Below are 16,881 nucleotides of genomic sequence, written 5' to 3'. Positions count from 1 at the left end.
GCAGATAGTCCAACAGAGAGACAATGGCTTGGTGCAGTGGGAATATCACAAAGCTTAGGGACTGGCTCCCCAGGACTGTGGCAGGATTAGTCTGTAAGCCTTTATTAAACACTTTTTATTTTTAGGCACTTAGCTAAGCACAAGGGATTCCAAGAAATAAAAATGGGAGCTCCCCTCAAGAAGCTTACATTCTAACAGGGGAAACAACACGTCAGTGACTAGATACTGGTATGATATGTACAGAGCCCGCACAGAAGAGACCAGGGCTGGGGAGGGGGCTCAAAGCAAGTTACCAAGAGCCTTCCATGCCAAACAGAAAACTTTCTATTTGATCTTATAGATGACAGCCCCTGTAGTGTGTCAAGTCTGAGTGGTCTGGTGATGCCATAGCCAGAGCTACACTTCAGAAAAATCATTTCCCCAGCTAAGTGGAAGCTACATGGGAGGCCGGAGAATGGCCACATATAGGTTGCAAAATAAACTTCATAAAGGCCTGATAAATAAAGTAATTTGGCTAGCTTGTTGCCTGCTATACTCTGACTAAAGTGTCATTTTCTATGCAGAGCTGATAAAAGTGGCAGATCCTGAGAAATTAATTTAATATTTGAATAGGAAAGAAAATATTTAAAATAACTATAATATAATTTTGCAAGGAAACTAATTGTGGAATAATTGAACAAATTTTTTCACATAAAAATTTCTTATGATGTCTCTAGTATTTTACTGCAATATGTTAGTTAATGTGCCACCTTAAGTAATCCCCCCAAAAAAGTTGATAATACAGTTAATCCTGAAATATATGTATAGGAGTATATGTATAATACATACATACATGCATATGCATACACATACACTTTCTCTTACAGATTTTATAAATGATAGTATCTAGAAAGGAGAATTTTTTTCATGAAATTAGAAATTTTTAATAAACATGAGAGTAGGTAAAAAACTGCCCTAGCGTAGTAAAATGTACAGCAATACATTTGTCATGTTGTTTCTGGTGTCTCCAGAGCTTCTTCAAAATGTCATTTGACCTCATCAAAACAAAATTATAACTTTTTTAAAATGTATAAATTTAAGCCTATAAGATAATAATGTACCCTTTATTAACTATGTATATTTCCATCTCTTAATCATAATAAATAAATTCTTATTTTACATGTTAATTCAGTTAATTTTAACTAAAAATTAAAGTAGAAATAGCTTTTATTTTACTTTTAAATTTTCTACAACTTTAAAATCTGTTGCACGTAGTTATCTTCTTTTAATTTGCAAACTAAGTCTACCTTCCAGAATTCTCATTAAGAATGTGGATACTTAATGACTTAAATAGCTAATTTCCCAGTTAATCAGCGACTAACTTTCTTCTACAACTCATATATGTTTATACTTTTAAAGGATTTTAGAATCATAGAGACAAGATTTTATAACCGAAAGGGATTTTTTTAGATCTCTTAGTCTAATCCCTCTTTTATGGATGAGAAAACTGAGGCCCTGAAAGAGGAGCTTACATGGCCACAATCTGACAGCTAAGTTGTAACAAAAGTTACATTAGAAGCCAGGCTTTCTGAGGCCTTTTACAGAGATGTTCAAAAAAGAATAGTAGAGTGGAAAGACTCTACCATTTGGAATCAGAGGAATTTGGTCCAATTACCAGCTCTATGACCTTAAACAAATCACTTTACCTCAAGGCTTCGGTTTCCTAGTCTCTAAATGAGAGGCGTGGACTTGGGTGATCTCTAGCTCTGTCATTATGTGGCTGTCAGTTCACTGTTTTTTCCACAATGCTCTGCTACTTCTGTTTGTGACCTAAATCTAATCCTGGCAAAAACCAAGTACCAAAAAATGAAATAGACCAAAGTTTCATTGCAAAAGCAGCAACTGGTATTTCAGAATATACAATTTGTTTAGGTGTGCCTACTTTCACTGATGAACCCAGCCCACAGCCCAGGATTCCTCCTAACCCTAATATTTTGGTTTGTTTAGTTCTGCATGAAGCAGTCCATGAGATTCTAAAGTCATTCAGTAGAAAGCAGAATGTGATTTCCCTTCCCCATCTTGTTCCTAATACAGTTCACAGATCTATACCTGATTTCTTCTTTAGCAGACATAAGAATGTGTGACAGCATATGCCATGAGGATGAAAGATGGCAATTATCTGCATTAATAATTAGAAATATGATTATGTAAAAATACCTAGTAGTTAATAAAGTAGTTTTTAGAGGGTCCATTAGCAAAAATGTTTATTATTAAATGTTGGTAGGGAACAGAAAGTAGCAGACAGCACTCCCCAAGGAGGCACTCTGGTTTCCAGAGCTAAATTTTTACTAATCCTTTATTTCATATTACCGTAATTCTGATTCTAACTTCTCTAATGGCTATACCTGACCTCTTAGTGTAAAAATAGTCTCTGCCACTCTGACAAGTAAGAAAGTCTTTCTTTATCTCTATATCTCTTGATTTTTCCAGAGTTCAAATCCTTTCTCCAAGCCCACATAATCTTCTCCTCCTGTTAGCTTTTTAACTTTTAGAGAGAAAAAATTGCTTTTTAAAAAATTTGCAATTAATTGTTGTCACGCCACCTTCAGCCAAGTGTTACAACCAGTGGTAGAATCGTTGATTATACTTAACTGAAATGCTGTTGAATTCTAGCCTATTTTGAATGTAGTATTTCATGATTTCTTTTTTGTTCTTATTTCTAAAAGTAACATGTAGTTAAGTTTCCTCTTTGCACATTTTGACATTCGCCTCGATTGGCTGGCACAACAATCCGTGTTCAGACGAAAAAAGGAAGTATATACACAAAATAAAACAAAAAATTTCAAGAGATTGAGAGTGATGACAACAGAGGGAACTTGACAAAGCCATGGGTGTGAGGGGACCCCTCAACTGTGTTCTGAAAGAAGGTACAGTTTTTATAATCCAGGGGTGAGAATGGAGAGCATTTCAGACATGGAGCTGTCTCCTCTGCTGCAGAGGCATGGAATAACTAACAGGGCAATTTGATTAACCATGCATTAAGGGGGAGGCTAGGTGGCTCAGTGGACAGAGAGGCAGGCCTGGAATCAGGAGGGTCTGGGTTCAAATCTGGTCTCAGATTCTTCCTAACTATGTGACCCTGGCAAGTCACCTAACCCTATTTGCCTAGCCTTTGCCCTTCTGGCTTAAAATTGATACCAAAACAGAAAGTAAGGGATAAAAAAGAAAATCCAGTGCATTAAGAACAATATGAAATATGGCTGGATTATGAAGAACTTTAAGTGACAGGCTGAGGATTTTGTACCTTATCCTAGAAGCAAGAGGGAGCCTTGAAGTTTGTTTTTTGGTGGGGTTTTTTTTAATAGCGAGGTGACATGGTCATTTTGGTGTCTTACATACAGCAGCTTTGTACCCAACTGGAGGAGAGATCAGAGGGGGGAGCCTGGAGGCAGCAAGACCACTAATGAGGACTGAAGTAGGCAGGCAGTGTGCGTGGGAGGAGGAGGTGGCTGGCTGATGCCTTCCCCAGGAACAGGAAAGTTAGGAGAAGGAATAAGTCTAGGGGGAAATAGGCCGAGTTCATTTTTATGCTGAGAGGATATTGAGGAAGCGCTGTCCAGACGACTAATGCAGAACTCAAGCTCAGGAGAGAGAGTGGATATTTAGATTGGGAAGCTGTCTAAGTTATTGGTAGCTAATAAGCTCACTGAAAGTTTAGAGAAAGAAAATAAGGCCTAAGAAAGAGGTTGGGATGGGGGCAGTAGGGTGGCTCAGTGGCTTGAGAACCAGACCTAGAGATTATGTAAAAATACCTAGTGGTTAATAAAGTAGTTTTTAGAGTGTCCATTAGCAAAAATATTTATTATTAAATGTCAGTAGGGAACAGAAAATAGGGAGGTCCTGGATTCAAATCTAGCCTCAGATACTTCCTTGCTGTGTGACCCTGGGCAAATCACTTAACCCCCATTGCCTAACCCTTACCACTCTTCTGCCTTAGAATTAATTTAAAGACAGAAAGTATGAGTTTTTTAAAAAGGAGAAGAAGAAGAAAGAGCTTTAGGAAGTGAGTGCACATAATAGGAGAGGAGTATCCACTGAAAAAATAGTCACAAATGTAAGGGGGAGATTTTAGTTATTTTATAGATATGTATTTAAAATGTGGTCGCCAGGAATCAACAATTCAGATTGATTCCATAATTAAAATAGACCCAAGTCAGGATCCAGTTTAAGGTAGTTTATTTACAATTAGGAAGGTAAAAGGTAGGTAAATAGGGAGAGGGAGAGGGCCAGTCCAGGCCTGGATAGAGAGAGAGGGTTAAAGGACTAATTAAACTAGGTTACAAGCCACAAGACTTTAGAAATCAAAGAGGCTATAAGCCTACTTAAGGCAGAGTTTGGAAACGCCAAGGTAGGCCAAGGAAGTCAGTCTAACTACCCACGTGACCATTCAGAGTAGAAGCATTCTGAGGTCTCAGCGGAGCACCTTCAGCACCAAGTCCAAAGCCTGAACTACTCACCAGCTAGTAACTCACATATTTAAAGAGATAGCATCTCTCTTCATTTCCTGTGGGCCCACTTCTAATTCAAGTGGACCAATGGCAGCCTCTACACTGATTTGGACTGCCCAAAGGGCATTCCCTTGTTCTTGATTTGATACTTATTGTCACTTGTGATTAAATTATCTCCACTCCCCCTGAGGGAGGTGGGGATGATATAATCTAGATGCCTAGGGTAAGTAGATTTTTTTTTTAATATATTTTTTTAAACCCTTGTACTTCGGTGCATTGTCTCATAGGTGGAAGATTGGTAAGGGTGGGCAATGGGGGTCAAGTGACTTGCCCAGGGTAGGCCGGGTTTGAACCTAGGACTTCCTGTCTCTAGGCCTGACTCTCACTCCACTGAGCTACCCAGCTGCCCCAGTAAGTAGATTTTTGACTATAAATGGGCTAGAGTTAATTTCATTTACACACAAAGAGAGAGCATGTGTGGCATTGTTATGGGAGAGGGCCCCCCAAGAATCAACTGCCCTTAACTGCCTTAAATCTCCCCCTCACCCAGAGTTCTTGGGGGGGGGCCCTCTGAAATTCTGAGCTGTGGCTTGACCCCCTCTCTTGCAACTGGAATTCCACTCTCCCATATCAATGTCACACATGTCACAGAAGTCAGAAAAGGTGTGGGTCCAAAAAGACAGGCTTCTTCAGCTTTTTTCCTCTGCCACATCACACTGCAAACAATGAGTTTGCAGTCCACTATAATCCCCAGATCTTTTTTAAGGACAACTACTGTCTAACCATATTTCTTGCGTCTTCACTGTATAAAGGTAATTATTTTTACCCAAGTGTAAAAATGAAATTTATCCCTATTGAACTTACCTTACTAGCTATATCTCAGTGTTTTAGCCTAACAAGATATTTTAGGACCCCTTAAATCATGTCCAATTCATTAGCTAGCTGTGTCACCTACCATCATCTTTGCCTTTATCCAAGTTAGTGGTAAAAATGTTAAACAACAAAGACATTGAACCATTAATAACTACTCTTTGAGGCCTTAATCCATCTACCTGCATTATTGTCTAGTCTATCTCTTCATCTTCTTCACAAGAAGAGTATAAAATAATCTTTCAAAAGTTTTATTTACTAAAGTTTATGTAAAATATATATCCTTAGCTTTCTTTTCATCCATCAGTTTAGAAATATGCAAATCTTTTTGTCTTCATGGTTTTTTATTCCTGGGTGCTATTTTCCAACACTTTTCTATTTTACCTTACACTCACCTTTTCATAGAAGCCATTAAAGAACATAGCAAGTTTTAAGTAGAATTTCTCTAACTCTTCATCCTCCATTATAGATGTTGAAGCATAAACTGAAATTGCTTTCATAGTTGTCTTTTTGCAGATGCTTTTTGTGAGCACTGAAATGAAATGAATGAATGAATGAACAGAAAATCATTTAAGTGCTTACAAAGCTCCATGCCATTAACTGTGATAGACTTAGCTATTGTCAACAATACAATGATCCAGGACAATTCTGAAACAAAGAGAGAGAACTGTAGGAGTCAGAATGCAGATCAAAACATATGATGTTTCACTTTAGTGCATTTGGGTTTTTATTTAGGGGTTTTAGTTTTGTGTGATTTTGCTCTTACAAAAATGAACACTATGGAAGTATGTTTCTCATGACAAAAGGAACTCGTATTCAAAAAAAAGGAGATAATACATACCAGGGGGTTCCATCCGTGCTTCAAGTGGAATGTCCCAAAAGTCCTTAAGGCTCAGCAGCCAAGCCCATAGTGCCATCTTTGTAATACCCACCATCTTTGACATCCTTTCTATTGATAAAATTATGTCTGTTTCTAATGTGAAACCATTTGACAGTGCCAAGGATCTTGATGTTGACGATTTTGTATCCCATTTCTTCAGTAGCCATAGCTTCTGAGGAAACTGAGGTGGAAGTGCCTGCCCAGGTAGTTAACAGCACGTCTCCAAAGAGGTTGATCCCCTGTATGATGACTGCAGGGACAAAACTGGGAGCAGTTTGGTGGTCTGAGAAGGCCCTTTAAGCTGTCCTGCTTGGTGGCAGTTGGGTTGAAGGCTGGGTAGGGCAGGGAGGGTCCCTATTTCTATAAGTTTTCCTTCCCTAGATTAGTGGGCCAGGCTTGGGGCAGGGCCAGGGTACTAGGCGTGCTGCTATTCTGAGGCTTTGGGATTTACACACCTACATAAAATTGTGTTTCTTATTGCCTTTGGGCCTACTGTGAACCCAGCGTGTTTATTTGCCTCTCCAAACACAAGTCATCCTTCCCCCTAACTGCAGCTTTTTTTTTTTCTCTTCTAATTTCATTTATAGCAAAAATGTGGGGATTGATACAATTCAGTTTATCCAGCCATATATTTACTCAAAGGTCACTGAACAGGAATCTTACATTTAGAAAACCAATAACTTTATGTTAAAAGACAGTCTAAAAATTCTAAGTACCATCCTTTGCTCCCTTATTGGCCATTCTGTAACCAGTTAAGGAAGTTGAAGTTAAGTTAAGGAAGCTGAAGAAGTCTGAGTACTCCTTTCTTTTTTTCCTTTTGCTTCATATTTTGTCATCACATGGGAATTAATCATCTGGTGGCCAGCCTCCTGGTGATAAGCTTTTATGTTCTCAGCTCTTCTGGCCCTTGGAAAATAGGTAATCATTTGTTATCAGGGCCACCTTCGACCATCTTTCTCTCCTGATAGCGCCTGCTATCAAAGCTCCTCTATCTGGCCCTAAAAAGCTAGTGACACTCCCTGCCATGAGGAGGCGCCAGCGCAGGCTGCTTCACCCTCAAAGCTGAGCCCACTGAGCCCCTCTAATCCCTGTATGAAATGCCACCAGCATCACTCCCTTCGGTTTTACAGAGGAGGAAGCTGGGAGAAGTGGAGCTGCTCACTGCGCCTCAGGAAGCATGCGAAGGGCCGTTCCAGCCAGCTCCCTTCCCAGGGCTGTCTAATGCCCTTTTCACCCTGCTCTCGCTCAGAGCCAGGAATAGCAAAACATCTGGGGAAAAACAAACATTAACCTTTTCCTGCTTCACATAAAAGATTGTTTTATAGTCTATCATTTTATTGTATAACAAATACACCTTAACCTTTGTGCGAGCTTAGATCTAGTTAGCTAATCTACACGTGCTCTCTGCGAATCTGACAGCATAGTCTTCTCTGAGCTTTCACAGACTTGTAGAATTGCAGTTGGAACAAAATTTAGAAACTACTTCAGCCAACCATTTGGGTGGAAGAGCCTGTCCTTTTCATTTAACTTCTGTACAGTGTTCATTCTGTGATGCCTGTGTCATACACACATTTGGCCCTTAATAGTTATGAATAATAGTGATTGATGGTCCATTAGATTATATACCAGAGTAAAACTGTACTTTAACCAAGTCCTTCGAAACCAAATTTCCTTTTTTCAGCTGGAAAAAAGTCAACTTCCAAAAATTAAATGAAGCAATCCCTTATAATTTGTTAACCTGGCATATCACTATCTATGCAAAGATGTATTTTTTAATAAGGTCATACTCACCCCCCAAAATAAGAAAAAGTGGCCTTTTTAGTATATATAACAGTAAGGAAAATGAAGTTTGAAACAAAGCATGGGGGCGGGGGGAGGGGGGTGTTGCAAGGGAGAGAGCTCAGCTCTTTTCTCCTCTGTGGGGTCTTCTCTCAGATCTCTTACTGTCTCTGTTTTTCCAATAGTCTTAGAACCCTTTGGATCTCTTCTTTGCCTCCATTTCTTATCACATACCTTAAATTTATCTTTGTCTCCCCCTGCCTCTAGCAGAATGTAAAGGCAGCAGCTTTCATTTTTGAAGTGAAATCATCATTTCATCTATACCTTTAGTGCCTGGCACAGTGCCTTTCACAAAGTAACATTAATAAATATTTGTTGAATCATTTAATTGAATTTTTGAAAAGACATGAATACTACTTTTGAATGTAACTGAAAGGGCACAGAAATTTGGAGTTAAAAAGCTAAGTACAATTCTCTTAGACTCATTTGGAAAGAGAAGGTAGGGATGGAGAGTAAGATGAGATGATCTCTAAGGTCCCATCTACCTCTAAATCTGCGATCTTAATTAGGAAGGCACTTAAGAGTCTCTCATAATCCCTTTCTGGATAAGATGCATCCATCTGAGTTGAATACGGGTATGTTAAGGAAAGCCCTAACTTCTCAACTGATCATTCCAAAGTGCCAGTTATTGATCATAATCAATCCAAAGAGGTCTCTAACAGTGGGCTTCAGAACTCTATCTTGATCCAATATTCTTTCTAGTTATTATTTTATATTTGTAGATATTGTTTTTATAGGTAACAGAGATGAAATGTATCTGGCATACGTAGCAGATTTTCCATGGCACAGAGCTGGAAATAATAAATAATGTGTTGGATGAAGGAAACAAGATCCTAAAAGATTTAAGGTGAAATTTATTAGAGATAAATATGAAATTTTACAACATGTGAAATATAAAATTAGAAGATTTGACTTTGGTCATATGAAAACTTGCAGGTTTTGATTGGTGATATCGTCAATAGAATCAGCAGTCTACTATATTTTAAACTCCTTGAGGGCAGGAATGATATATTTCTTTTTTGCCTTCCCTCAGTTCTCAGTACTGTGTACTCAGTACTGTGTAACTCAGTACTGTACTCAGTACAGCATGTGCCAGATGCTTAATATTTTTCAAATAAATGAATATTTCCATTAGTGAATGAGCAGTATGAACAAATATGATCTAAGGTGCATTCATTTGGAGTGTCGTGTTCAGTTATAGGTGTCATCTTTTAGGAGGGACATTGGCAAACAGAAATGGGTCCCAAAAAGGGTGACTAGGTATCTGACGTGACTTAAAACCTTGTTATATGGAGAAGTATTGAGGGAACGAAAGATGTTTATCCTGAAGAAGACTAGAGCAAGAAGAACATGGTGTTACCATGGATTATTTAAAGGACTCACCTGTGGAAGACAGGGATTCAAGTTATTTGGTATAGCTTCTTGGGGCAGAATTAGACTTCTAATTAGAAGTTAGAGAAAAGAAGATTTCAGTTCAAAAAGGGAAGAATTTAAAATGTCAATGGAATAAGTTATTTACAAGGTAGTAAACTCTCCCCATCACTAGAAATATTCAAGCTCAAACCTAACTACCAGTTTTCAGGAATGTTATAGACCAGTTGATCTCTTAAGATGCCTTCCTGACACATTGCAGATACTTAACAAATGCTCATTGATTGACTAATTATTAAAATTATCTAACATAATTAACTGATTAGTTAATTCTGTTAATGCAGTTAGATGCTATAGGAAAGAAAACAATGTCAGTAGACCGAGAAGGAAATTAATTCTATTTGGGACCGAAGTTGAAGGGGTGGTTACAGAGAGGCCAGGCTACCCAGGGGCTCCCCTCGCCTCACGATGAAGCACTTCCACAGGGGCTCAGGCCAGCCCTGGAGCGAACCCTCCTGCCCCTTCCCACCTCTCTCGGTCTCCCTCATCTCCCTCGGCAGTGAGGTGCTAAGTGAAAAGAACTGTATCTGGGGCAGAAGACCCGGCATCTCCCCCCCCCTGTGGGTGGCTGCCTGCGTGATCTTGAACAAGTCAGGCTCTTCTGTCAAATGAAAATCCGTGATGTCATTCTAAACTCCTTCTTGACCCCCGCACCCAGCCTTCCCTCTCGGCTTTGGAAACACTGCTGTGGCCTGGGTTCCTCCTGGTGTGCGCAGCCCCTTCCCCAGGGCATGCCTGCTGAACCAGGGCCTCCCCGCCCCCTGCTCTCTCCCCTCTGGCTCTTCCCTCCATGCTCACCTCTGCTCCCCTGGATGCCCTGATCCTCTGTCTGCTGATGATTCTGGAATCCGCTTGTCTTGCCCTCAGTTCTCTACTCGCCCTTCCCTCCGTCCCAGGCTCCTGGGCCCTGCACTCTGTCTCAGCCCCGTATGCAGGATGTGGCCAGCATCTAGTGATCTTCCCTCCTAGGCACCCCTTTTCTCTCGGACACTGCCCTGTCGCCTCCCACGGGGAGCCGGCGCCCACCCGTTAGTCCGCCCCACCCAGGTGTCTCCCAGGACAATCTGTCCTCTTCTCGCCTGGCTCAGACGGCTCTTCCTGAAGCCTGGCCCAGCCGTGTCTCACTCTCATCCTCCAGGAGCCTCCCTTCCCTTCCCTCTGAAAATCCATGATAAGTATGTGTTCCAAGGCAGAAGAGCCATAAGGGCTAGCTCATGGGGGTTATTGCCCAGGGTGGCAGAGCTAAGAATTGCCCGAGGTCAAATTTGAACCCAAGACCTCCCTTCTCCGGGCCTGGCACTTCATCTACTGAGCCACCCTAGGAGCCAGTCTTATCACCTCCATATCAAATATAAAATCTTGCCCTTGTTCCTGGGAGCCTTCGTGACCGGTCCCTCTCCGACTTTGCAGTCTGTGCATCCCTGAGTCACCCCACTTGTTCTGTGATCCAGGAACCCCCCCATCCGCTGACTTTCGGGCCAGAGTGCCGCCTGTGAGAGGCCTGGAGTCTTCCTCCCATCCATCGCCGTGCCTGGGCAAGCACAAGGGCTCGTGTTCTAGGACTGGCGGGCCACCAGAGGTTCCGTCCCTCCAAGCTCTTCCCGCTTCAAACATGGCCTCTTTGTGTCGGTACCGACGGAGAGAATGTGTCTCAACTCCCCACCTCGGTGGGCCGCAGAAGGGGGAGGAGAAAGCATCCCCTGCCCGCCCCCACTAACAGGGCCTCAGACCGGCCTGCCGCCCTGTCAGACCCGTCTCCCCTTCCAGCTCGTCACAGAAGCCGGCTTCGTAAATGGCCGCCGGCGTGTAGACGTAGGGCATTCGCACCTTCCCTCGCCTGGCCCTTGCTTTCTGTTATCGTGTCAGCCATCTGGTGGCCGGAAGCCAGGCCTGCACACGCTCCCACGCCAGATGGGACACGTGCAGATGGGCCGAGGAAAACGTGGAGGGAGAAGAGGCCCAGGAAGGCACCCTGTGTGTGCAGAGGGCCGACCTGGAAGGGGCCGGGGAGAGCTTTAGACACCGGAGGACGCTTTATCTGATCCCGGAGAGGCTGGAGAACCAGTCCCGCGGGGCCCGCTTTAGGAGCAGCGCTTTTCACCGGCGTGTGATAGAATGGGGACAGACCATGAGGGCGCTTACTGTGCTCCCGGCAGGGCTGGGGGAACAGTGATGAACGTTGGGACGTTGGGGAAAGAGAAATGACAAGAACCAGCCATGGACAGGCCGAGGGGGTGGGCATCTACTCTGTGCCATTCCCATGTGACCTCCACCTGGAACATCCATGCTACATGGGCCGCCTGCCCCATCCGAATGGGAGCTCTCCAGGGCTGGGACTGTCTGCTTTTTCTTAGTACCTCCCAAGTTTAGAGCACGGCTTTGTGTAGTCAGCACTTAATAATCACCAACATTACAAAATCAAGTGATTATTAGAACGGTGCCACTGCCCTTGACAAGGGGGTCCACCCAGAGCATTTATGGCAGTCTGCAAGAAAAAGAATGTGCCTCAATTTTTCTTCTGAAGGACATCATAAATTGAGGAAGAGAATCTGAATCATAAAATGTCAGAAAACAATTGACAAAATTTGTTTCTACATATAATTGAAAAAAAAAAAGACAACATAAATTGAGGGAGAAAAATCTAAGAAGGCAAACTGGATTGCCTTTTTCCATAATCTGTCTCCTGTGTAGATGCTTGTATTTTATATAGTGCAGTGCCGAGGATTTCCTGTTCAGAGGTGAAACCCACAGATGCAGTACAAGGAAATCTCATCTGCCAACCGTTAATACCCTCACCTTTTCCCTGCCGCATTGTTTGTGACCTGCATGTCGCAGAGACTGAAAGTGAATGATGATAAAACCGGAGAGAAATGTGTTAAAATCTATATGGTATTTTTTTCCCTTAATTTTAGAAGTGGAAAGCTAAACAACCATTTAGAAGCTGCTATTCATGAGGCCATGAGTGAACTGGACAAAATATCTGGGAATGTAAGTGACTTTGTTTTTACATTTACCATATTTCTTTGAAAAGAAGGATATTGTTTTCAGTAACTTCTCTGTGATGATGCTATCAGGCTATCTGATATAATTTCCTAAGTATTAAATTATGGGGGGTGGGGCCCAAAAATAACTGATATTGGGAAATTTGAAAAGTAATTTAAAAAAAAAATCAATGTTAATTGTATAATTATTCCCAAATGATAACCTTTTTCTGTCATCTTTGTTGTCTATATTTCCTTTTAAAGTCTGTTATAAAACATTGAAATTACCAATCCCTTTCTTTAAATTGCTTCTAATGACAAATATTGATAAGTGTTAGTTTATATCATAAAGAACTAAATGTTAAATTTATAAGCATCCAGAAAACTGATAATACCTCATTGAACTTATTTAGAAGTGAAAGGAACTGCAGAGGTTATCTAGTCTATCCCCCTTAATTTTACATATGAGAAAACTGAGTCTCAGAGAGGTTAGACTTACCTAAAGCTACTTAGATAGCAAGTACCACAGCTAGAATTTCTGGACAGAGGGTTAAGAATCATTAGATCTTTAAGTTCCTTTCTTCTGTGAAATTATTTTAAATTCTAATGTAATAAAATTAAATTATGAAATCTCCAATAGTAAATAAGCAATTACCTTTTTTAAATACATATATACAGCTGTATATATATTATATAGAAAGACATTGTTCTCATGAAGGGAGGAGGGAAGGGAACAATAATTGATATTGAGTGCTGTGTACTGTGTCCCCTGCATTATGCTAAACATTTTATGAATATTATCTAATTTAATCTTTAACAGAGTTAGGTGCTATTATTATTTGCATTTTATAGTTGAGGAAACAGAATCAGACTGGTTAAAATGACTTTCCCAGGTCACACAGTTAGTAAGTGCTTGAGGACATACTCGACTTCCCAACTCCAGGCCCAGCACCCTGTCTGTGACGTCAGTGGTTTAAAAACTGGAGGGAAACAAGAAGCAAAACAATGCCAGGATTTCCTAAGATCATAGACTTAAAGCTGGAAAGCAGTTAAAGTCCCTCCTTTTATAGATAAGGCATCTGAGATCCAAAGAGACTAATTGACTCGTCACACGACTAGTAAATGGCACAGGTGATATTTGACAGCTCTCAGGCCGTGGCTCTTCCCACTTTACCACGATGGCCCCTGCCTGTAGCAGGTCACAGATGATTTGCCCAGAATGCAGTTAGGGCAAAAGGTCTGCATTCTTTTCCAGACAGATTATTGATCCACAGCACAAACACCTTTTTCTACGACATTTTCAATTCCAAATAATGAGCATCTGTTTGCTGTTTATGCATGAGGTCCTGAGTGAGGAGCCAGAGATAGCCACAGAAATTAAACAGAGCCTGATAGGTTTTCAGTGTGGCCCTCGGGGTCCAGAGTTTGTAGAGCTGGGTTCGAGGATAGAGTTAGGCTTGGGGCGCTTGGAACTGTGCCCTTTGCACAGGAAGGCCTAGGTAGCAGAGCCCCGCTAGAATCCAGTTCCCTTCATTGATAGCCCCTTTTTCCCCTAAAAGCATTTGCCCCAGATCTCCAGAATTGTTCCCTGTGGCGCCAGTAGGACAGGAAGTGAGGTCTCACGTCACCCTGTCCGGTGACAGAACTTACGTCCTTTCGTTGCTGCCTGTCGCTGATAGTTAGGGCCTTCTTCCCTAGCTTAGTTCTAGCTCTGGCTTTGGAAGACAGCTTAAGAGAGGCAAAATGGGGCCCTGGAAGGGCTGAGGAAGGCAGGAGGCCCGAGTGACCCCGGCCTGTCACTGTGGCCCTTCAGAGGCTGTTCTCATCCTTAACATCAGCGACTCCATCGGCCTGTGAGCCTGAGCCTCCTTCTGCCCTATGAGGAGCCTTTGAATAGTTTATAATAGTGACTCCTGCCTGAGTCTCATCTCCGAGGGAAAGCATCTCTTTTTTCGCTCTCCTAAACCCTTTCCCTTCTGTCTCAGCATCAATATGGAGTATCTGTTCCAAGGCAGCAGAGCGGTAAGGGCTAGGCAATGGGGGTTAAGTGACTTGCCCAGGGTCACCCAGCTAGGAAATGTCTGAGGCAAGATTTGAACCCGGGACCTCCTGACTCGAGGCCTGGAAGTCTATTCACCAAGCCACCCAGCTGCCCCCTGCTTCCTTCAAAGAAGCTAAAACTGCCTCCGTTCTTTCTTGTAACACGTAAATGTTTTCAACCTAATTATTGCCCAAAGGTCAGTGAGCTCTGGCTGGTGGCCACCACCTCGGGCCAGCCTCAGCAGTGTGGGCACCTGGGCAGGCACACCGCCCCGTAGCCCCAGCCTGCCCCCCGGCTCCCCCAACAGATGGCAGTGGCACTGTGCCCCGCGTGCCCGCCCTTCTGATTAACGAGCAGCCTTCTCTGGTCCCAGCGAGCCTGCTCCTCCGTAACCTTCGGCCTTCCTCAGCCCTTAGAGCACGTAAGACGAAGCAGCGGGGAAGAAGCCACTGTCCCCCACAGAGCGTGCGCCTTCTCTGCACTGAAACAACCACTCGTCCGATGATCCATGGGATGCGCTCTGTGTGTCTCAGAGTTCATCTGGAGAGCGACGGCATATTGGTTTACTCTGTCCCTCCTCTGTTCCGCCCTTGTGTGTGGGACGGCGGCGCTAGGCACGGTATTGCTCTAAGGAAGTGGGGACTCAAGAGTTCTTCGAGGTCCCCTCATCCAGCCCCTTCGGTTTACAGGAGGAAAGTGTGAGACCAAAGACATAAATCAGTTGACTTGCCCAAGGCCACGCCACTGCCTGGTAGCAGAACAAGTCCCGGGGCCGCCGGGCTCGCTTGGCTGGCCAAGATGTGCAGAAGGGGCCTGAAAGCAGCCGGGCGCGTGGCTGTTAGACAGGCCGCTGCCCGAGAGTGCTCTCCGCCTCTAGAGAAAGGACTGTGAGAGTAAACCTGCAGATGAAAAATGTGATTTATCACTTGGTTTTTTGGGTGTCTGATTTGAGGTTTTGGTTTTGTAAGATTATTCACTTACACAAATGAATACTATGGAAATAGGTTTTACATGAGAATACGTGTATAACCCGGATTGAGTTGCTTGTCAGCTCCCGGAGGGAAAGAGGGAGGGAGGCCACATGAATCCTATACTAAAGATAAAACATTAAAAATAAGTAGGTCTTTTTCAGAAATCAGACAGTATTTGTGACTTGCACCTCCTAAGTTTTTCTGGTTTCCTCATTTTCAGGTTCACCAAATCCCGCAGGGAGACAGACAAGTGAAGCCTCCGAAACCCAAGAGGAGGAAGATTTCCAGATAACATTGAATGTCTTTGTTGATGGTCCAGTATTTATCAAAAGGAACATGCACATATATCTGTCAATAGGTATTGGTATAGCTATGACTATATCAGTATCTGGATCCAGGCAGATCGCTGTCACCACTACCGGGTGCTAAATGAAACAGTGGTACCATTTTTTTTTCTGATCAGGAAGGATACCGAGTGCTGGATAAGCTAATCAAAATCCTTGAAAGATGACAATAACAAGGCATCAAGTGATTACTGAAAACTTTTTTTCTATGATACTAAAATTGTGATTATAAGAAATAGTCCAAATGTTTCTGAGAAATTTTCATTGTGTATATAGATAATACAGAATTTCATGGTGATATCTGAATTGTAAATACTGTACAATATTGTCATGTACAAGCGTACCTGATGCACACTTTATCTTTTATTGTACAAAAAAAATAGTGTACAAAATTCTTTGGTTTCTATTGAGTACACATACCAGAGACTACCAGTGTAAAGTGATAAATAAAAATACAGCCTAAATGCTTTTATATGATAATGTAAAAGATGCTGTTTTTGTATTTAACAGCAGAGAAAAGGCATGATTATGTAATACCTTAATTATGACATACACTTCACACCACTGAGTGTTCATTTATATTGTCTGTTTGGAATGAACCTTGCCTGGAAGTACTGTACTCCATTTCGGGTCTCTGTAGGAGAGTGCAACCTTGCAGATTCCTAAGGGGATGTGGGCTCACAGGTCTAAATTAAGAATTCAAAACTGCAACCATTTGTTGCATATTTTTTTTACCTAAGTTTTAAAGTAGAATAGGTTTTATAAAAAAAAAAATCTTAGATGGACTATTTTATTCAGCCATTTCTGTAGTTAAAATTTCATAGCCACCTGTTGAACTGCATCACTTGTATGATACACCACCATTGACTCTCAAAAACTGTGTTGATGAGCATCCATTATCTGACCTGAGAAGACATCCTGTTTACATACATGGAGGCAAGGGCTCCGTTTCGAAGTCATCATCCGATAAAGACAAAATCCATTTTGATTTTTATAGTAACAGAACCACACATATGTCATCCAATGCTTTTCATATC

General features: G+C 42.1%; 1 protein-coding gene across 1 annotated transcript in view; it reads left to right on the top strand.

Moving 5' to 3' along the window:
- The window catches only part of MBD5 (methyl-CpG binding domain protein 5), a 128,375-nt gene extending 112,038 nt beyond the window's left edge, over positions 1-16,337 (top strand). The window contains exons 11-12 of the mRNA XM_044669887.1: positions 12,420-12,495; positions 15,721-16,337. Of these exons, the coding sequence (XP_044525822.1) occupies positions 12,420-12,495; positions 15,721-15,792 (148 nt within the window). The 3' untranslated portion in view covers positions 15,793-16,337. The remainder of the gene's footprint in view (positions 1-12,419; positions 12,496-15,720) is intronic.
- Positions 16,338-16,881: the final 544 nt, after the last annotated feature.

Source organism: Gracilinanus agilis, chromosome 3, assembly GCF_016433145.1.
Source record: "Gracilinanus agilis isolate LMUSP501 chromosome 3, AgileGrace, whole genome shotgun sequence".
Taxonomy (NCBI): domain Eukaryota; kingdom Metazoa; phylum Chordata; class Mammalia; order Didelphimorphia; family Didelphidae; genus Gracilinanus; species Gracilinanus agilis.
This window is presented reverse-complemented; position numbering and strand designations above follow the sequence as displayed.